General features: G+C 38.5%; 2 protein-coding genes across 2 annotated transcripts in view; one reads left to right on the top strand and one right to left on the bottom strand.

Moving 5' to 3' along the window:
* Positions 1-5903, bottom strand: part of LOC136239545 (uncharacterized) — a 15994-nt gene extending 10091 nt beyond the window's left edge. Inside the window, exons 1-4 of the mRNA XM_066030290.1 lie at positions 5742-5903; positions 5597-5688; positions 5502-5546; positions 5374-5448 (exon numbers count right to left, since the gene is read on the bottom strand). Of these exons, the coding sequence (XP_065886362.1) occupies positions 5374-5448; positions 5502-5546; positions 5597-5688; positions 5742-5839 (310 nt within the window). The 5' untranslated portion in view covers positions 5840-5903. The remainder of the gene's footprint in view (positions 1-5373; positions 5449-5501; positions 5547-5596; positions 5689-5741) is intronic.
* Positions 5878-22583, top strand: LOC136239544 (signal peptide peptidase-like 2B). Its single transcript, XM_066030289.1, has 15 exons — positions 5878-5989; positions 6039-6164; positions 7046-7216; positions 13943-14011; positions 14059-14195; positions 14247-14401; positions 15444-15543; positions 15593-15706; positions 16064-16151; positions 16204-16278; positions 16323-16382; positions 16427-16535; positions 16634-16720; positions 16768-16940; positions 22409-22583. Exons 1-15 carry the CDS (start codon positions 5921-5923, stop codon positions 22511-22513), a joined length of 1638 nt encoding a protein of 545 aa, XP_065886361.1. The 5' UTR covers positions 5878-5920; the 3' UTR covers positions 22514-22583.

The following is a 22583-nucleotide window of genomic DNA, read 5'->3' as shown; positions in this document are numbered from 1 at the left end:
TTTGGGAAAATATTGAAGCCTGTCTTGTACTTCTGTGCTGGGATAAAACTGTATGGACCTAGGATGGCAGTAAGACTACTCTCCATTACTAGTATCACTGGCTCCACCCACATGATGCTATACCATAGATACTATACTAATAACATGGAAATGGAAGCACTCAATATAATGTGTACATTCCGGGTACACTCCTCTCAGACTCTATTTAGGCTGTTTTGGGTGGGTAATAAATCTCATATACTCCACCTTGTTTTCTAATATATTCCACGCCTTCAGGCACAATATACTCAAAATCTAGGTTTATCCAATCAGTATGCATTGTTCACGTGCAGTGATGTAATGAGAGCGCTTAATTTTGTCGTGTGAGCATGCATAGTTGCCACGGTGTTAGTATTATCACAAGAAAACCAGCTGGTTTTGCCGAGCCTACAGCAGAAACAGCCGTGGATGAGGTAAGTAATCTGAGTGTAATGTGAAATAGAGTCTAAAGCAGTTATATAGTTTGTGGAATTGTTGGTCAAGGCAAACAAAAGGTTTTAAAGTGGTTTAGATGTCAACTTTGCAAAGTGTTGTGAGTATATGATGAAATTTTAGCAAGCGTTTCTAGAAATAGTGTTCAACCAGGTTGTGTTGTATCATAGATAATAGAGTAAAAGGGATAGGAAACGCAAGCGATTTCCGGTTTGATTTCCGTTACGCGTGACTTGAAAGGACAAGACAGTTATGTGCTCAAGCATGGGAATTAGTGTTCTAAGCAGCGTAAATAGTAATCCAACAGACTGCAGCAAGTATTTAGGCCTTTGTGAGAGATTTTGGCGAGAGAATTCAGACCGTAAATTTTGTAACAAAGCGTATTGCGTTAACCATAATTGTTACACGCTGTCATACTTTCGCTCATAGTACCTTCATGCCTCGTCCATACCGCTTCTTTTATAGCCGGTTCCACTTTCGAATCTTGTGGTAAGCTAGGCGTGTCACCAACACAGTTTTTTACCGCTGCGTTGTACTGCAAGGTGGTTTAAACTTTTGGTAAAAAATGGAAGATACTTAGTCGTTTCTTCAAGCAACAGTTCCTGTTTTGCTCTGATATTTCCTCTGGTTCTCTCTGTTAAATGGTAAGGAATAGGTTTATCACAGTTAAAAGGATAGAATATATTTACGAAGAAAGTAAAGTGGTTTAAATTAATTTTTGGGCCGTTTTTTCCACTTTCAAGCTCCTTTAATTTTGCGCATAACTTCCTTGAGGGTTGGTACCATCCTAGTTCCCTCGATTACTTACTTGAGTTCATTGTAGCGAAGTTTCACAGTTGTTGGTTGCAAAATTCTGTCGTTACAACAATTTGTTTCTCTTTGATACAAGCACACCAAGCGTAACGAGTATATTCGTGACGTAATACACGGAATTCCAATAGAAATGTACGTATTTTGTGACGTCACGTTATTGCGTTTCCTATCCTTTGTACTCTATTATCTATGGTTGTATATAGTACAATGTTAATCCAGCAACACATCAATACTGTAGAGTGTAAGCCTTGGAATGTTTTGGAGATATACAGTAAAACTATTAAAGTCACAACAATCCAATGGTATATGCAAATAGTTGGATGTAGAAATGTTTGTAGATGAGGGACTATGGAATGATTCAGAGGTAAGTTTTTGTAGCTAGGCAGTTATATAATAGCCAATTATTTGCATGATGAGGCCAGGATTACCTGTTTCTCATACTACACAAAAATTTGGATTTCCATGATGGTGGGTGGTCATTTTTCAGTATTAAATAAAATACTCCAAATCAAACTGCTTGTTACTACAAAGGTTAGCTAAAGCCTTTTAAGAACTGGGTGTAACTAATCACTGGACTGGACTACTGGATTGGAACACTGAATTGGACTACTGGACTGACATATTTTTGGTTTTTACACATTCTGAGGTTGGTTTTATTGAGTCTTGCTAGCCAAGGGCCTTCAGAAATGGGAGTGTATAAACAGTGGAATGGACTACTGGAATATTGGAATGGAATTTGTTAAAAGTTCAATATCATTTTTTACATCCAAATAAGCACAACTCCTCCCCTTAAGTGAGCAATTAATACCGTATAGCCTAAATATTTCGAAGGGCAAATATTTCGAGGTTGAGCAATGTTGCTAAAAATAAAATTTTCGCAGATTTGCAAACACTCCCAAAATGTATTAGACTATATGGAGGTCTAAATATTTCAAGGCTAAAATTTTCGCTGATAAGCCCCAAAACCGCGAAATCAGCAAAAAATTCCCCCCTTGAAATATTTAGGCTATACAGTAGGATTCCCCTTGAAGTCAACTCTTTTAGCATAATTCACCTCACCATAGACAAAGTTTCCCAATGTAATGTAGTGTAAAGTCAGTTATGAACATACACAATAACAGTTTATTGGGAATACCAAGAAGACTCCTGACTTAACCCTTGCTCCCCTAAATGATAAAAAGTTAGCTAGCTAGCTGATTACATGTATGCATTGTAAAAGTACATTCACTGTATAATGAAGTATTCATTTATCAACTTTACCAGTTAGGCACTGGAGGGTGAACACAGAAGGCAAAGTCTGTACGAGGTGTTTACCACTAGCCTAGGAGCTTAAGTGAAAATTTTTGGGTAAAATGAAACGGGACTATCTTGTAAGTGTTTACAATGAGCCTTTTCCACAATTACGTCAGAAAACAAAATTTAAGCCAAAGTTCAATGTGGCACCACACTGAACTGAACCTTCATTGAGACAGTTAGTTTCAGACAAGTAATAAAGTATTGAGTTATAAGTCATACAAGTGTTGTGGTGAGGAAAAGTATGCTAGATTAGCTGACTTCAAGGGGAATCCTATTATAGTTGTACTTATTTGGATGTAAAAAATGATAATGAACTTTTTAAAATATTCCATTCTACCATTCCAGTAGTCCATTCCACTTACGTCTCGCGTGGCCAGACCCACTCTTCATGCGGCGCTTATCGATTAATAATTATAAGCGCCTAGCTGTGAGAGGGTCTGGTATAGTTCGAATAGCAAAGTTGTTCTGACACCCTGAGCTTTTTCAGGGTGATAATGAAACGTCAGGTCAACTTTCATCACGCCACGTCATTTTGTGGATTGTTAGCAAATTCCTTTCTCTGTTGACAGTAAGCCACCATCCGCAATAAGACGTGGTGTGATGAAAGTTGACCAGGTGTTTCATTATCACCCTGAAAAAGCTCAGGGTGTCAGAACAACTTTACTATTCGAACTATACCAGACCCTCTCACAGCTAGGTGCTTATATTATCAATCGATGAGTGGGTTTGGTCACGTGAGACTACATTCCACTGTTTATACACTCCCTTCAGAAACTGCAGTCTGCTACTAAAATGATGAGTGTGAGGAGTGGAGTAAACAAAAACTGACTTCTCACTACTTGTTATGCTCTACAGCATCTATACACTTCTTAGTATTGTGTTTTGGAGATTGTAATATATAGCAATAGCTAACCAAAAATCATTTTACTATATTTGTGTTACCTATGATACACCATATCCTAGCTCAGACACAACCTATCCTTCCTAAGACAATCTATTGTAGCTAAATTTGTTCCTACATGCAATATACAAACTCATTGCACAACTATAGGGTTTTTCTGCTATCATGATTAGTTCTTACATGTGCTGGTTGGCATACTAGTCTATAATATGTGACCAGATTTGTTACAAGCTTGCTACTATCTCCCAGACATTATCGTTGGTTAACCATAACTAGCACATTCACTGCAGCATACTGATAAGGAGTACAGGTACATGGAACCTAATAATTAAGTAGAGGTGAAATCACTAAAAGTCAGTTTTGCTTACTCCACTCCTCACACTCATCATTTTAGTAGCAGACTGCAAATTTTCTGAAGGCCCTTGGCTAGCAAGACTCAATAAAACCAACCTCAGAATGTTTAAAAACCAAAAATATGTCAGTCCAGTCCAGTAGTCCAGTCCAGTGATTAGTTACACCCTTTAAGAACTAGTACTTACAGTTTACCATCATTTCTGAGATGCAAGTGACATTTGCTGGGGTAGGGTTGGGGGACAAAGCTTTGAATGTTTCGTGGGTTTGGAGATTAAGCAAACTTCAAATTATAAAAGTATTCTTCAAAGCTTCAGTCTACAAAAGAATAAAGTGTTATTTTAGCCATTAGTTGGTGTTTACCTATGAATGAGTGCAGTATAGCGGACGCACCCATTTGCAATCCATCGATCGCGTCAAGTACTGCTGCTATTCACTTTCCAAATGCTCACAAACTTATTAAATAACATTTGAAGGTAAATTTCAATATTCGTCCCAGCCCTATTTGCTGTGCTGTAATATGATAGCCAGTCTTCTTAGCTTCAAAATACGTGTGCACGTGATTGATAACAGTAATAATGAAATTAGAGGTGGTGGGTTAAATAAAAGAGATGCGGGCGGGCAAGTTCATCTGGGGATTTGGAAGTTTGAACACGAACGGTGATCTATGCAATCTACTAAAAAATAAAAAACAGAACAACCAAATATAATAGTATCTATGGCTGTGCATACCAAACTTTTAATTGAAGTGGCAGCTACACCAAGGGGTCCGCAACTCTCTTGAAATTTCATACAGCCTCCTTGAAATCTTGATGAAATCTGAAATCTCAGGTCATTTTGAAATCTTTAAGAAAATGTTTGTTAATTTCCATACATTTCTGGTTATTTTCTGTATACGTTAATTTTAGGTTGGTTATGTGCCAGCAGCCGGCTGAAAGTAATTTGAGGGCATGCGCTGTGTCCTATCCAATGCCACACGTACATTTGATCAACACGAGTAATGAACCAGCTTCGGTTTGCATAATAATAACCTTTATTCTAGAAATGAAGGCTGTTTAGATCGGTTTATTATGCACATACGAAAGTTGGCTTTTGTATTAAATATTCGGCTCATCGAAGAGGGCCCTGAAAAGTCTAGTAGGAAAGGACAGTGAGGTTGCTTTTGTTTTGCAGAAGTATTTCGATAAGAATATTTTGGTTTTGAATTGTAGCAAGAAAATTCAACCATTTCTACTTTAGTAGCTATAGTAAGTAGGCGTGGCTCATATCTGATAAAACTTAAATAAATTAAAACGGATTTTTAATCTTTGAATTACTCAGTACTATCATCGTATGTGCTGTAAAATGAATAGAAACCTTACATGTTTGGTTTTCCCTTCAATTTTCCAAAAATGTTTAGTTATTTCCAACCGATTTTGAAATCTTGCCTTAAAATCTTGTAATCTTGCAAAATTCAAAAGATTTGAAATCTCGTACAGGATATTTGTAAGTTGCGGACCCCTTGAGCAACACCAAACTACTACAATAATCTCATCACTTACCATTATAATCCATCTTGGACAGGTTAAACATCACTACCCCGACACACCCCCTGTAGTCTCGGTCTATTACCCCAGCTATAACAGCATCACACATGAGTAACCAGTAACCATGGTAACATCATTATAACCTCCCGTATCCAAGTGGTGTTTCCAAGCTAAACTCGACCTCGGAGCTATAGTAACACGGAGTAATAAACGATGCGTTGCTAATAATCTATGTTACCAATTCTGCCGTAACATCCGTCAGGAATTGCCACTGCGATGTCCGTCTTCACCAGAGCCTTCCCTTCAGCAGGAACCATGAGGTCGTACGCGCTACACGCGAGCCATGACGTACGGCATATTATCACAATTCAACACGACCACACCTGTATAGGTCATAACCCGCTGCTTCATCTGAACATCGTTTAGGTAGTGTCGCGTTACTCGACAATTTCTTACAATACAGAACCAAACGTCCAGTCATTTTGTCCGCCTTTGATTATTCGCGCCAATAAGCACGTGACGAGTTGGCAAGCTGACCAAGCACGTGACTACCAGTATTTGTATGCTAATTAATTTGTTCGCGTTGCTCGCTATGAGACTATTCGTATTTCTCATCGGCTACTGTTCTCTGGCAAGTTGTCTAGTTGTTAACTGTGTTGTCATGTGTGTTATTGGTGTAGGTGGTATCGCACGTGAGAGGCGACTATGCAGTGTTGAGTTATAAAGGGGAGAACACTACACGTTCTTATTGTGTTGGGTTTAGTGATGACTGGGGCTTACACATTCCATCCAGTCCTGTACAATATGTGAGTACTGTAATATGCACCTATCAATACTAAGGAAATAATTTCCACAAACACTGTTGCATCCTTCAAGGAAAAGCTTGACAAGTACTGGGACAGTACAGGCCATGGATATGAACAAAGGCTTACAGCCTAATAACATTTTAATGTACTCTTGTACGTGTATCCATTATGCTAATAATAATAATAATATTAAGCCCTACCCCTGAGTATGGGCTTGGGCTATGGGGGGATTTTACATAAGGGGGTGTCATTCCCATAGATACTGTACTACGAAGCAAAAGGTCAGCGAACAAAGCCAATTGTACACAAAGGACAACGGTCAAACTCTTTTCCCAACACAGTCAAAGCTGCGCAAGTAAGTAGTGCATGAAAATATAGCTAAAATAAATGGAACCAGGTCAGTGGTCAAAACGAAATTTCAAAGAAAGTCGACGGTCAAAGATATACAGTGGAACCTCTCTATTACAGACCTTTTGGGACCCAGAATTTTTGGCTACTTTTTGCTGTAATATAGAGGTTTACCTTTTTCAGAGGTAAAAAATGTATTAACCAGACCTGTTGGGACCAAATCTTTTGTCCTTATTATGGAGGTTTTTTCTATTGTGTCCTTAATTTGGGGAGTTTGTTAAGAAAGGTTCCACTGTAAATCAATCTTGACTAGCTTTGACCACGGTTGCAGATCGTAGTACAGTGCCTATTGGAGTGATACCCCCTTGTTACAATTTGAAAGAGCAAAAGCTCCACTACTGGGGCATAGCCAATTGTCTAATCCTCTACTGATCCCCCACTATAATTTACTAGTGATGTGCCCCATGTGTACAATCACATGTGGGCTAAGCAGTTACCTCACTATAGTAACCTCACCATGTCTCCTACTACAGGTTCCCCTACTAGTCCCAGACATCACCAATCATGATGGTTGTCATAACTACACCATATCATACCATCACCATGTAGCCATACTAGTGAATAACGATAACTGTTCAGTTAGTGACAAGGTGATCACTGCCCATCAAGCTGAAGTAGACCTTCTAGTGATTGCTGGATCTGTGGTATGTGATCTGTGGCATGTGTAATGTGTTAATGTACAAATACACAAAAAATTTACAAATAGAGAAGGGACCATAGCATATCACTGAAACAAGGTGGAGTAGTGCACGATATTAAAAGTGCTACTGTGCTAAAGATATGTACCATAAGGAAGAGCACAGTAGGGATATAACACTTTTAATGTCATGCTGTACTCCAGCTTGTTTCAGTACTTTTTATCGATGTGCTATGGTCCCTACTCTAGTTGAAAATTTTTATGTACTTGTTTGTTAACTTTTTTTGTAAAATAAAATTATTACGACTGGTAAACTTACGTACACCTCATCTAAAGAAATGGTGTCGCACGCCCCAGCTACCAATTATCATCTGAAAAGTGAAGTATCCGTTACGCTTCGTTGTCAGCCATGTTCGACCTGTTACACAGCAGTACGAATCAAGAACTGTTCGAAAAGACTGCTACAATCAAAGTAGCCACTAAGAAAAATGCAGACGATTTCCATTACAAAGGGAAGCCATCATGTGCTACTACCAAATTGGCACCTTTCGCTGTCAGCCAAGGTGAATGGGACACAAAGGAGGTCACTGGTAAGTCCATGAAGAATGTATTGTATGTACTGCGGTGTACCAAATGGCACCTCTTGGGCCGAAGCAACGTCGAATAGTGAAAAATCTAGCCTGTAGCTATAGCCTTAGCCATTATCAAGTTACACTTGTCTAAAGGCATCAGTCAGTCAGTAGAAAATTTTGTTTAATTTTTTAAATTCCATGGTAACTTGTTACAAGCGTTTTGGGTCAATCTTAAAACTAACTAACCGATACTGCCTCATCATTGTCAGGGAAAAATGAGGCTGGTTTTTGGGTGTTTTTTTGTGGCCACGCCCACACCTTTGTGGTTCCTACTATACAGTACTATCGTACTGTATGATTAGTATTTTAACTGTACAAAATATACTAGTTACAATTTTGTAAAAAAAAAAATGAATCCAGCAGGAACACTAACATCAGTACTTTAATACAGTGTGTGTATCATTGTTGTTACTTGAAAAGCCATAAACTGTTTAAGGTTGGTACAAAACATGTCAAATGAGTGTGACTACAAGTAGCTAGTATTTGTGAGTATTTGATTGTTAACTCTAGAGAGTACTCGAATACTAAAAGACCATGATCGTTTCAGCCCTATTTTATTATAGCAGATATTTCACTGAACTACTAAAATTGTTGAGTTATTTTGTATTGTTCACCTTGTAGCAGTGTGGGTGGAGCATGAAGTTTGAAATGCTAATTTGTTTCACGGTAGCTCGATTGCCAAGTTAAGCTACTTTTTTTTTTTCTTCTTTGCTCAGACCTTTTTTTATTAAGTGTTTTTTTTTCTTTTCACAAAAACATTTTGGCAATCACCTTTTTGGTCATATTTTTTAACATTTATTGTAGTGTCCAAACTGAAAACCTTTAATGATCAGATACAACCCAGCACTAAATAATAATCAGTCATTTTGTAGTTAATATATTGGTCATCGTATATTGGTAAATTTCCATATCGGTACATGCCTGCCTGCCTGCCTGCCTGCCTGCCTGCCTGACCACAGTTGCAAGGCAATATATTTTCTGTTAATTTTTGTTTCATCGGCCTTTTCTGAGAAATTTCACACCAAGCTATTAGTAAACAAATAAGTCATTTCGTGTCAAATCAACAAGGAATTTGAGGTCACCTCTAGGATTTTGACAAAATTTAGCTCATCATCCATACAAACCTATTGATCTATGAACATTAAGGTGGAAATGGTCCTGCACGTAAGGTAGGTACCAATGCTAGTCTTAAAATAAAATGATTGACTTTTCAAGTGATCCATAAATTTTGGGATATTACCTTTTCAAAGGTACTTATTGTATAGTAAAAAACTTTGAGTAAAAAGTTTGGGTTTTTGCCACTATAGAAAAATTGGCAGAGAAAACTTTGGTGAATAGGAACTGACCCCACCTTAATTCAATCCTCTTTAATTTGCTTGTTTTATGATCAAACTATTGTTGAGGGACACACTAGTATGCTATCTATATATGAACGTACCACGTGTACAAGTGTCATTCGATGGTTGTGAATGTTCAGTACAATGTTTAGTTGTTAGTACAGTGGAGTCAGGCTCCAGTAGTACAGCAGGCTATCATGCATACCAAACCATTTGGCTGAATTCCTCACAGGGCAATGAACTGCACCTTCTTTCTTATCCCTTGGTAGTGGTTTACAGGACCAATTTCAGTGACACAACGTGGTCTCACTATATCTGCTCATGTGATTTCAATGACACAACGTGGTCTCACTATATCTGCTCATGTGATTTCAATGATACAACGTGGTCTCACTATATCTGCTCGTGTGATTGCAAAAGAATTAGCAGAAAAGGCTTTGGTGATTGAAACGCTATTTGCCAAATTCACCAGTTTTTTGCCACCAAAGTTTTTATTTGAGAACTTTAATTCACTTTTGGTGAATAATGATCGGGTCATGTTTGATAAAAGTTTTGTAGTGGGATATGTTCAAGACATATAAGGTACTGTACCATATAGCTGGTAATTTTCGAAAGGTTTTTATTTTCGGATATTTCAAAGAGGCCCTTCTCGTCGAAAATAAATTCCCATGTACGGTTGTTCTTCGAAAATAAATTCCCACAAGTGAAAGCAACGATCCAATTTTCAGTGATTCACTTGTGTATTCCTTGAACTTTAGCTCAGTATTACTGATGATAATGGGTAAACTGTATCATTACTGTGCCGTCTGCTCTAGAATCTATGCTAGCTACGATTGAGCATGATCGAGCCAGTGAATTTACTCCACTCAAAAACTCCCTCAGTCTTCTCTCCAGTGTACAGAGGTGGGGTCATTCCATCAGTAAGTCAGTTTTTGGCAAACATTCACAATTTTGTGATATGAATTTCCGTTTATTTAAAATCCATCCAGACTTCGAAATATACACTCTTTGAAATTAAAATCCTTCGAAATTCAGATTTTGCTTCTTGTGTGAAATTTTCTGTTTCGAAAAAACCTGCTATACAGTATGTAGTAGAAATTATTACTGTATAGTGGTGTACACTTCCAATACACTCACTCCCAACTAGGTCATGCCGAGTTTGTCTTATGCCGGGATTATCCTGTATGTTGCCTTATTGTAATTACACATGCTCTAAAAACATAGTAACTGAAGGGTCATTCAATTTCACTGGTGATAAAAGAGTCACAACAACACGGTGAATAATAGTCTCACTACATCAAGTAGTCATTGTAATAGGACACACAGTTACTTGAATCTCACTTGAATCTGCCATTTCCTCTACACTTAAGACAGGTTGGCTGTATTGGAGACATAGCATTAGTGTTCCCAACTAAAGAAATATGAATTAGCAGCGTAAAGGTGGACTTTCAATACAGGTGGTCACTAATACAGGTGGCCACTAATACAGGTGGCCACTAATACAGGTGGTCACTAGTACAGGTAGTCACTAGTACAGGTAGTCACTAGTACAGGTAGTCACTAGTACAGGTAGTCACTAATACAGGTAGTCACTAATACAGGTAGTCACTAGTACAGGTAGTCACTAGTACAGGTAGTCACTAATACAGGTAGTCACTAATACAGGTGGTCACTAGTACAGGTAGTCACTAGTACAGGTAGTCACTAGTACAGGTAGTCACTAGTACAGGTAGTCACTAGTACAGGTAGTCACTAATACAGGTAGTCACTAGTACAGGTAGTCACTAATACAGGTAGTCACTAGTACAGGTAGTCACTAATACAGGTAGTCACTAGTACAGGTAGTCACTAATACAGGTAGTCACTAGTACAGGTAGTCACTAATACAGGTAGTCACTAGTACAGGTAGTCACTAATACAGGTAGTCACTAGTAAAGGTAGTCACTAGTACAGGTAGTCACTAATACAGGTAGTCACTAATACAGGTAGTCACTAGTACAGGTAGTCACTAATACAGGTAGTCACTAATACAGGTAGTCACTAGTACAGGTAGTCACCAGTACAGGTAGTCACTAATACAGGTAGTCACTAGTACAGGTAGTCACCAATACAGGTAGTCACTAATACAGGTAGTCACTAATACAGGTAGTCACTAGTACAGGTAGTCACTAGTACAGGTAGTCACTAATACAGGTAGTCACTAATACAGGTAGTCACTAGTACAGGTAGTCACTAATACAGGTAGTCACTAGTACAGGTAGTCACTAGTACAGGTAGTCACTAGTACAGGTAGTCACTAGTACAGGTAGTCACTAGTACAGGTAGTCACTAGTACAGGTAGTCACTAGTACAGGTAGTCACTAGTACAGGTAGTCACTAGTACAGGTAGTCACTAGTACAGGTAGTCACTAGTACAGGTAGTCACTAGTACAGGTAGTCACTAGTACAGGTAGTCACTAGTACAGGTGGTCACTAGTACAGGTGGTCACTAGTACAGGTGGTCACTAGTACAGGTAGTCACTAGTACAGGTGGTCACTAGTACAGGTGGTCACTAGTACAGGTAGTCACTAGTACAGGTGGTCACTAGTACAGGTGGTCACTAGTACAGGTAGTCACTAGTACAGGTGGTCACTAGTACAGGTAGTCACTAGTACAGGTAGTCACTAGTACAGGTAGTCACTAGTACAGGTAGTCACTAGTACAGGTGGTCACTAGTACAGGTCACTAGTACAGGTGGTCACTAGTACAGGTAGTCACTAGTACAGGTTGCACTGTACTTCTACAATTTCATTGTAGAAGGTGTGGGAGTGGTTATTGGAAGTGTACATTCCCATACAGTAATGATAGGATAAAAAATTCCACTAATACCTTATATCTCTTGAACCTGTTATGGTGCGCCACTACAAAAAATTATCAACATGACCCAATTATTATTCACTAAAGATTCTGAGAAATTTAAGCAGCATTTTTTGAGATGTAGTAAGAAAATAGTTTTCAACATAGCATCCTCTAATACTATTATACCACTTCAATGGTTGAAGAATATATACAGTCACCATGGTTACCACATGAAAAGGATCCACTGAAGTTCTGGAAACTAAATACTCTTTGTTAGCTAAGCTAGCAACCCAATTTGTGTGTGTATGCCGGCTTTGTATGTACCCATTGAAGATTATTCAGTATTGCACGGAAAATATTTCAATCTGAGAGATTCAGGCTAACAGATAAAAGATTGATGTTTATTAGGTACAATCAATAGTGTACAATACACATACACCTCCTGTACATAGTTGCATTACAATATAATAACAGTAGTTATAGTTACAACAAAAATAACGATATTATGTGTATAGATTAGAAGATAACGTGTGTACAGTGTAGATAGACAATTAAGTGGTCGAGTCAGTTGGAAAATCTCATAACAACAAAGTATTTAAAATTGTATTCAAATACTTTGGATGTAAATACTATCCTGACAAAAGTATTTGCAATTGTATTTGTATTTCAAGTATTTGTATTTGTAATTAAATACTATGCACTTTGACCCCAAGTCTGTTTTAACTAAGTAACTTTCAGAAAACCCTAATAAGGTGATATCCATAATTTTTAGATCACTTGAAAAGTCAATCAACAGTCAGGTGAAAAATTATAATTTGTGATCATCAATCAGAAACTATATGGAATGTTTCAGTAATAGTGAAACAAGATATGATGGTATTGCATATTAGCTGTGTGGGGAAATCCCTACATTGCCACTACAGGGATTTATCCACATACATAACTGCAGCAATTTCCCTTCAATTATCAGTCTCGTTCAGCACAGTGTTGGGATAAACAAGGTCCTACTGAGTGAGATATACAACTCTTAATAAGGGATTGGAAACGACGTCACACACCAGAAATAGCTGTTTCATTTAATTTTTGTAATTTGTACTGCGTTCTAAGTTTATTGGCCATTGATAGAGTTCTGGAGATTATGTGAGAGGAGTTAGAACCTGTGAGTGAAGTGTACCACCATCTTACTAGCTGCTTGAGCATTAGATTAAGACTTGAAGGACAAATAGTTAACAATTGTGCTGAGTTACAAGAACAGGAATACAACGGTATAACAATACGCTGTAAATTCGTAGCGTTTTAACTAGGGGTGTAGTTAAATTCTAATGACCAAAGTGGTTCTAAAAGCCATGTATCGTTTATACCAGAAAGTGTGCACAGAAACTATAGTGAAGTACATTGGTGTAGAAGTGATACTGAAACGGCACAATTTGACGAGTTTCTTCTGTGGGTCAACCACAACAGCATATATCGCTCAACCTTCGAGAAATTTCATATTACACCTAATAGTCTACAGTAAGAAGAAATGTTATGCTCTTCAAGTGGTAGCAAGCGCTCGTATCCAGGGGGTGGAGGAAACACCTTTATTGGGGGGCTGGGGTGTAGCTAGCAGATGACATGTCTAGCATGTGAAGCATGTCAATCTAGGGGGCAGACCCCCCCAAGGAAAATTAGACCCTTTGAGAATACTATTAGTTTGACTATTGTATTAAAGTGACTGCTCTATTAGGGTATCTCAATCTTGAGGCATTTATATTACTATCCAGTGGACCTGTCTGGGGGCATGGTGCCCTCCCTCCAGGAATTTTTTTGAGATTTAGACTCTTAAAATTAAATGTAAGAGTAATTTTAGCAGTCACTATTAATTGTATTTGTATGTCTAGTTTCTGTGGTGGTGATTATTGTTGCTATGGTGATATTGTTGATAGGATGCTGATGGACTAGTCAACTCCCCTGTTACTGTGGTGATAATATCAAAACACGATGCTGTTAATTTGGTAGAAAAGTGTTTGTTGTTATTGTTTGTTAGTAACCATGGTTACAGGTTGAAAGCTCCACAGTGTCAGTATACCAACCAACTCTGAACTTTCCGATTGGTGGAATAATTGTATTGTTTGTTATTGCCATGGTAACACTGATTTGTGCATCAGCACTAGCAAACACACCATTCCAGTTTCTACGGTAACAAGACCCTCAATATTGTCATTACTTAATTAATGCCCACCCCCTCAGATATGGTCTACTGTACAGGAAGGGGGAGCCCCAAGGGACTAACCCTCTGAACAATGTAGACCTGCCGACATGGCAGCTAGCTGTTACCATCTTCTTGTTAGTATGTCTGGTAGTAGCATTCCTAATACTACTATATGAGTTCTACAGTGTGATGGGTTAGTAGTTTGTGTGTGTGCGTGCATGCGTGTGTGTGCGTGCGTGCGTGTGTGTGCATGCGTGTGTGTGTGTGTGTGTGTGTGTGTGTGTGTGTGTGTGTGTGTGTGTGTGTTGAGCTGTCTAGTGGTGTACAAATAATTATGGTTTTGATATTTTAAATTTGTGAAAGTATTTTCTTTTGACAAAAGTTTAGCTAAAAGAAATTACCAAACTGTTTTACTACAAGTTAAATCAAACACTGTTTTTAGCCAGGCATATGTCTGGTTTACTGAAATTGTTTTCATGAAAGTGTGTGTGTACCTACCTATGTTTATCTGTACGCACCCACATGAGCAAAATCGTTAAATGGTAAAAGCAGCTTGCTCGTAAAAAGTACAAGCGAAATGAAGTCTGTATTGAGCTTCCACACAGGTAAACTTTGCTCTGAGGTGGTTTCTATTTGGCAGTCTAAATATGAGTGTGGCAACTCTCCTCAAACTTTGTGAATTACCTTCCCTTCAGGTTCTACATGCATTTAACAACTGTTCAGGCCTCGTAGAGTATCAGGAATAGCCTATCCCTTTGAGTTGAGGGGCGTGTCCCTATGTACATGAACAAAAATGAAGAACAACTTTGAGGCTTTTCCCTAAAAAAGAAATTAATATGTTGTTAAAAGCGGTTTGTTTAGCAAGCGCTTCCTTAGTGGTGCATAATAATGTAATTGAAGAATTACAAAAATTTCATGAATTGCAAAATCCTAAATTACAATGAATTTATGTAAAATCTGTTGGGTAAAAGTTAAAATATATAAGATGAGTTAGTGGCTAGCTGCATGGCGTCTGGTTTTTAGAAGTAGCACAACATCAACTTGTTTTGCTAACTTGCTTATTCATCATTTACAATACATATGAAATGTGGAGATAGTCCCAAGTGTTAGAATCTGTACAAACACTGCTCACTATACAACACTTCTAGCAGAACAAGACAAGTTAGTTTCACAACCCTCACACCACCTACTATACATTAACCGTAGCTCACCTGATCTCACATGATCTCCTATAGTTTACATTGCCATCGCCATATACAGCTTGTTGTGCACAAGGAGTGTGTATGCTGTGTTGTCACCATTTGTGGCTCTGATACCTCTGACCAGCCAGTGGAGGTGAAGTGTACTGGATCATGTGATCAAGTGTAGTATAGTGTATTGTTAGGTTACCAGCTAACAGGCTACCAGTACTGAAGTATCGTCCTGATCCAAGGTTCTTCTTAACAGTGTTGTTAAGTGCTGGAGTAGTAGTGGGGTGGTTTATACTGAGACACTCTAGGTCAGTAACATATAGTGGTGTATGGTGTATACATGTTATATCAGGTGATCAACTGGTCAGTAATATATAGTGATGTGTGGTATGAAGCTAACAAGGATAATTTGATAGCACTAAAAAAATATCAAAATTGGTAATTTTTAAGCTTATAAATCGGTTATCAGTATATTGGCAAATTTCCATATCGGTGAACCTCTACACACCACCAAACTAACTAATTCACCTCACACGTGATCCGATCCTGGTCAGACCTATAAAGCCAGATGACCCTGACACAATGTTACCTGGGTGACCCGACCTGGTTTATGTTGTCATGTGTGGACTAGCTAAGTTGTTGTGATGAGGTGTTGTTGTCAACAGTTACGTGTGGATCCTTCATGACTTCTTGGGGTTTGCTTTCATCTGTTTTGCTGTCAAGCAATTCAAGACTGTTATGGTGTATCTCTGGGTAGGCTATGGTTTATTGTCAAGGGTGTTCATCTTCCCTCCATTTTGTGTAGCCACTGGCAGTGTTGATGATGTGCTTGTTTGTGTATGACATATTCTTTGTCTTCATCACACCACTGATCATGAAAGTTAGCAGTTGTCCTTTGCCTGTACAACCATATTTGTTATATAGGATAGTACTAGTGTCATGGAAACTGTTGCCACTGGTAAAGGAACAGGATCTAATGAAAGGGTCAGTATGAGTTTTATCTGATGTATTTTACATTTTACTTGTAGATTCCGTTTCTGTTTGAAGTTCCACGACTCACCACTACTAACAAATTAGACTCAGTGTGTGGCCTGTCATCACCGCTACTGCTGGGGTATGGTGATATTGGAATACCAGGCATGTGTCCATCTGTCTGTCTGTCTGTCTGTAGCGCCACTGTGTGTGTGTGTGTGCTCTATCTGTTTGATTGTTATAACCTTGTGTTACTGTTGTAGCGGCATTAGTGGCGTTTGCCCTCCACATGGACAAGACACTTCATCCTGATACTCCCATTAGAGCCTACTACATCACAACAGTCATTGGTTAGCTCATGTTATACTGACAAGGTTACTATGGTGGCCAATACTAGGATATGCTATTGGCTTCACCCTCTGCTTGACAGCACTGATGTTAATGAAGACTGGCCAGCCAGCCTTGTTGTACCTTGTGCCTTGTACCCTCGGTCCCTTCCTAGTAGCTACCCTAATCAGAAAGAACTTCCTTGTGGTATGGAGGGGAAATAAGCAAACTAATAATACACCAGTGAGTACATCAGTCTAGTACTACCTTATACGGTGTTGGTATAATACAATATTGACTCCCTCACCACCACAACACTAAAACACTTGTCAGTCAAGTAATGGCTACAATACTATACTTGTAATGAGAAGTGTACACATCAACTGCTACAATAAACTTGTCAAGACTATTTTGTGTGTAACGAAAATGTTTAAAACTTAGTTAAAATGAAAATGTTGTCATATCTATTAGTGATGCACCGATACCACTTTTTCGCTACCGATCCGATACCGATACATTTGAGGTTGGAAATGGCCGATACCTATCCGATACCGATACTTTGCCCCACAGGCGTTTCTCCCAAGAAACAGCTAGTGATTTAGCTTACTAAACTCATTTGCTAATCTCATCAACTGCAGTTTGCTGGTTTTGTGGCTATCAATTGCGCGAAGATACAATAGTTTATGGCTTCAATGAATCTTATTTCGTGGCTTAGTTCAGTTTCCACTGTACTAATAATGCTAGCAGCTGGCTTCTTTTATAAGGAATTCATGGCTTATATCAGCTTTTGCTCAACTCCGTTTACACCGCCATCTTGATAAGTAATTAAATGACGTCATTTAAAGTATCAGTTGGTATCAGGCATTTATAGCTTTACCGATACAAGTCCGATACTGCCAAAATAGGGCCGATACTGATACTAGTATCGGTATCGGTGCATCGCTAATATCTGTATCCAAAACTATATGACCCGCTGAGTGAAAACCAGCCATTTTTGCAAAATTCTGTTTTGCTATTAAAATAAACTGGGTAAAACTACACATGCTACATTAAAAAATTATGAACTTTGTTATGTACTGAAACAAAGCTCAAATCAGTAAAACCTCAGTGATGCCAGTTCATGGAGAATAAGAAAATCTTTTTTCATATTCAGACAGTACATGGCACATGAGTTATGGGTGCTTATTTTGATGCGGTGGAAATAAAGTTTACCATCGTCATTTCATTAATAGGAAGACACTCTTCTTGTCCACATGGAGACATACAGAGAAAATACTATTCTTTGATCAATGTGCCAGTTCATGGTAAACAGACTGAGCCAAACCCTGTCTTCGTAGTTTTTTCAATCTTGAATTATGATCAATTAATTTATTTGCCATGTTGTTGCTGTACAAATTGAATTTATTCTGTTTCAACTGTCTACTGCTAAACTCCAAGCCTATTCATCACAAAAGGTTGAAACTTTGGCCATCCACTACTATGTTACTATAGGTAACAGAGAAGCAATAAAATGGAATTCGAGGAATGTACTAAAAAATTGCTCAGTAGATCACATAGTTTGCTTATCAAACGGTACAGTAGTACTGTTTAAGTAGAGATCAGCCCTAGAACATGTTGCCTATAATATACCTTTAAAAGCTACCTGCCTGTCTGTTTGTCTGACTACAGTCACAAGGCTGGAGGCCAAACAAAGCAGCGCATAGCCACTATTTTATGCCACAATAATGAACTCACCAGTGGCATGTGCCTCGATATGTGTGTGCCCTCTGCACTTTGTCCTTCGTTTTGTCTTCAATCAGGTTGATCACCATCTTTATGCAATGAAACCGAATCTTAAGTGTTAATTTTCCACATCAACATATTCACACTTCCCTTGAGCAGCATATTTGGGCACCACAAATTATTTCAAGTTCTTACACTACCATAAAAGATTGTGGACACCTGGTAGATAACTGTAACTTCACATGACTACACCCATTAACGAATAACAATCAAGCACAAATACTATACCTCTTAATGATCCATTTATGATAACCTTTTTGGTCTAGTTGTATTTGTAATAATAGCACAGAAAATAAAGATTAGTGACCTCACCCCTTGGTAGGCAAGACTGACTCGAGATACTCTAATACAACAGTCACCCTAATAGAACAGTCACACGTGTATAGCTATATGCTTACAAAAACACTAACCAAACTAGCAGTGCCAGAAATAATGGTCAGCCATCGGCCATTTTCCAAGTAAATTCACATATTGACCATATTTGGTGACTTGTTTGGTCAAACGCCAACTAGCAACAAGAGCAGAAGCCATAGTAAAGCTCCAGCTACACAATCAAAACAATTTATTGCCAATAATGATATGAATAAAATTCAGTCAGGCTATACGCAATTACTGAGCTAGCTACCCAGCATCCCAGCAATTTCATGCAGTGATCACGTGATCATGTGTAAGGCAAAGACTGTTCTAATACTTTAGTGCACATGTTGGCAATCTGTGACGATGAAATTGTTACTATGTGCATTGCTTTGTGAAAAACAAAGGCGTAGGGTGAAAAGAGTTTACGGAAGATTTCTGCCAAGCAAAGGAGTTTATAAGTGACTTGTCACATGTGGCTAATTTGGTGGGCTGCAAATCAGTGAGATACTACCTCCTTGGTGCTCTTACAGTCATGGATATATACAGTGATTCAAATAGTAATCTTGAAGGAAACGATAGAAAACCAATATTATCAGACAAGGATTCATGGACAAGCCAACCGCTGAACCGGAAGACGTGATACCTGGCGACATGGATGATAATAAAAAGGAGGTAGTGGTTCTTGCTGTAGCCACATCACTATTGTGGTAGTACAATTTACTTGAGCCAGGTGTGGCTATTATCAAAGCTGTGGTGTTTAGCGTAGCTCATCCTGTAGCTAAATAATTGTAGCTCATAGGTAAGATACATTGTAGTATATACAGTATAAATGTACACATTTTGATTAACAAAATTTAGTAGGAGCCCATATAAAAATGGGCTCCTAAAATGTGTTGTGGTGGAGTTAGAAGTGTTTCTAGGTGTTACATGTGTTGGTGATTTCACAGCGGTGCAAATGAAGGATTGCTCCTGGTGTCTACTAGTATCTGTCATGAAACTCATCAGCTGCTGTAAAACATTGTAAAGGGTATTCCCAATGATGCAAGATGACCAACCAAAATGACCTAGCAAATTGTCAAATCTCAGCTCATCAAATTTTTGACACAAAAAGCAAAATTGACTCTACAACTACTAAGGGGATTGTCATCATCAGACCCCTGCAGAGCCCAATATCTGAGGATCATTCTGGCATTGTTAGTCCATAAGGCAACAGACAGTTGCTAGAGGAGATTTTTTCTTGCTAACTTGTGAGGAGCACCACTACGGGGGGTGGTCTGGTCAGCTATGATGTTTAAAGTTCGCAAAGCAAATCGGGTCCAGACTCCAAAGGTTTCCACTACTAAGGGAAGAAAATCTGCTCCCACCTTCAGTACAGCTGCCAGATGTTTCTCATCCTTGGCCAACTCTCCAGCTGCAGCAGCTACCCCAGCACAAGAAGTAGAAGAGAAATATAAACAGGCTTAGTAGTACTGTGTATGGAGACATCAAAATAGGCAGAGCAACCATGTTGGAAGTCAGGATGGAAGATATCACCTGGCGTAAGCCATCATTATAGGAAGCACACTGCTCCTTCAGAACACCAGGGTGATGTGATATAGAGCATTATAAAGGATGTCAACCAGGGCATCATGACAACGGATTCTCATCGGACCATGAGAACAGCCTAACAAATGATCACCGAAGCAATTTATAGGTGAGAGGCGAGTGAATGAGGAAATAAAGCAGCTCCTGGCCACAGACATAGGCCCACAACAAATTCAGGTCCAGGGATGACTAATCCAAAACAGGCTTGAGGAGTAGCCTTAAGCCAACCACTACTGGTGATGTGCCAGAGCAGTCAAACGAGCCTGATCCCGAATACTGAAAGACACATACAAATCATCAAATAAACATTGATCTAAAAATGCTTGCAAACCTTGCTGAGATGCTGATGAGATGTAACAATCACTGGGAAAGTCAGAGAAAACAGCAGCAGCCCCTTATCAGGAAAACTAATACATCAATAGAAGGGTTGAAGCAAAATCACGGTTACTGTTACGTGAGCCTAAAAAGGCAGCCAAAACAGAAATGACAGATTCACGTAAACCTTACCCGCCTAGGTGAAAAGGTTGAGTATACACTACCTAGCAAATTTAGTTTTGCTGGGACATACGACCATGCAATACCAAATGCTTATTTCTGGCACCAAGAGTATCAAACAGGTGTGTTACCCCATGATTAATAATGATTGTGTAAAGTAACACATATTTCAGTAATTGTTCATTTTCATTGCCATTAAGGGTTGCTGTATTTAGCCCAATCCGGCCACTAAACCAAGCGAAACCATATAGCGTTAAAGGGAATTGGCTAATGTTGAAGTTCTGGCACTGCCAAGCGGATCCATGAAGGCATGGCAACACGCTCGTTTGTGCAATCATTGCTTTAGCAAGCTGGAGTTATCTTGGGTCCTTACTACACTTTCTTTGTACATTAACTGTTGAATACTTGTTTAAATAACATGGAAAACTGGTGAACAAAGACCCGTTGCCACGTTGGCATTTCAAATTACCATTTTGTGTAAAACAATTACTGAAATATCCGTGTTACTTTACGCAATCATTGATCACGGGCTAATACACTGTTCGACACTCTTTGTTTCTATTATATACTCTTGCTGGCACTAAACTAGTATAATTAATTTTAAAATTCCAAGCGATAAAAGGTAGTGAAACAAAAGATAATGATGGTATTACAGCATAGTTCAGTGGGAAAATCCCTACTTTGGGATTGAACAAAATAATTGTTATAGCATGTCGATTTTCTCACAGAGTCATCCATCATTCTTCTCTTGTTTCACCACTTTTTAACACTTGGATCCCAATTTTAATTAATTGTGACCCACTGAGCAAAAACCGGCCGTTTTTGTGCATTCCTTGGATTCCATTTTATTGCTTCTCTGTTATCTATAGTAACAAAGGAGTGGATGACCAAAGTTTCAGCTTTTTGTAATGAATGGTCTTGGATTTATAGTACTAGACAGTTGGAACAGTAATAAACTCGATTTGTACAGTAACAATACAGCAAATAAATTATAGACGCTTACTTAATCGACCATAACTCATGACTGAAACAAGCTACGAAGATAAAGTTTGGCTCAGTCTGTTGACCATGAACTGGCACATCAGTCAAGGTATAGTGTTTACCCTGTACATCTCCATGTGGACAAACAAGAAGCCATTTCAACAATTAAATGATGATAGTAAACTTTATGTCTACTGCATCATAAATAAGTGTCCATATTTCACATACCATATGTTGTATGAACACAATGAACAGGAGCATCTGGTGATGTAAAGGTGTTGTTGATTTGAGCTTTGTTTCAGTACATAATGAAGCAATTGAAAAGTGCATAAAAGTTTTATGTAGCACGTGTTATTTTTACTCAGTAAATTTCAATACATTTTTATGGCAAAATAGAATTTTGCAAAAACATTCAGTTTTCGCTCAGCGGGTCACAATTTTTGTAAGCAATTAAATATACTTATTGTACTACAGTCAAATATCAGAGTCACACAGTTCTATATCCCTCTTAGGTGGAGTCAAATGGTGAAGAAGGCAAGCCTGACAAGTGTGATGACGATGAGACTAGTAAAGAGTTGGAACAGTCACCTTTACTAATACAAGATGATGAGAATTAACAGATTATATTCTATTATTTTATTTTATACTGTATGAACTTTTGTAACTAAAACCTTCTCCATCAAGTAA

The sequence above is a fragment of the Dysidea avara genome, chromosome 11 (genome assembly GCF_963678975.1).
Source record: "Dysidea avara chromosome 11, odDysAvar1.4, whole genome shotgun sequence".
NCBI classification, from domain to species: domain Eukaryota; kingdom Metazoa; phylum Porifera; class Demospongiae; order Dictyoceratida; family Dysideidae; genus Dysidea; species Dysidea avara.
This window is presented reverse-complemented; position numbering and strand designations above follow the sequence as displayed.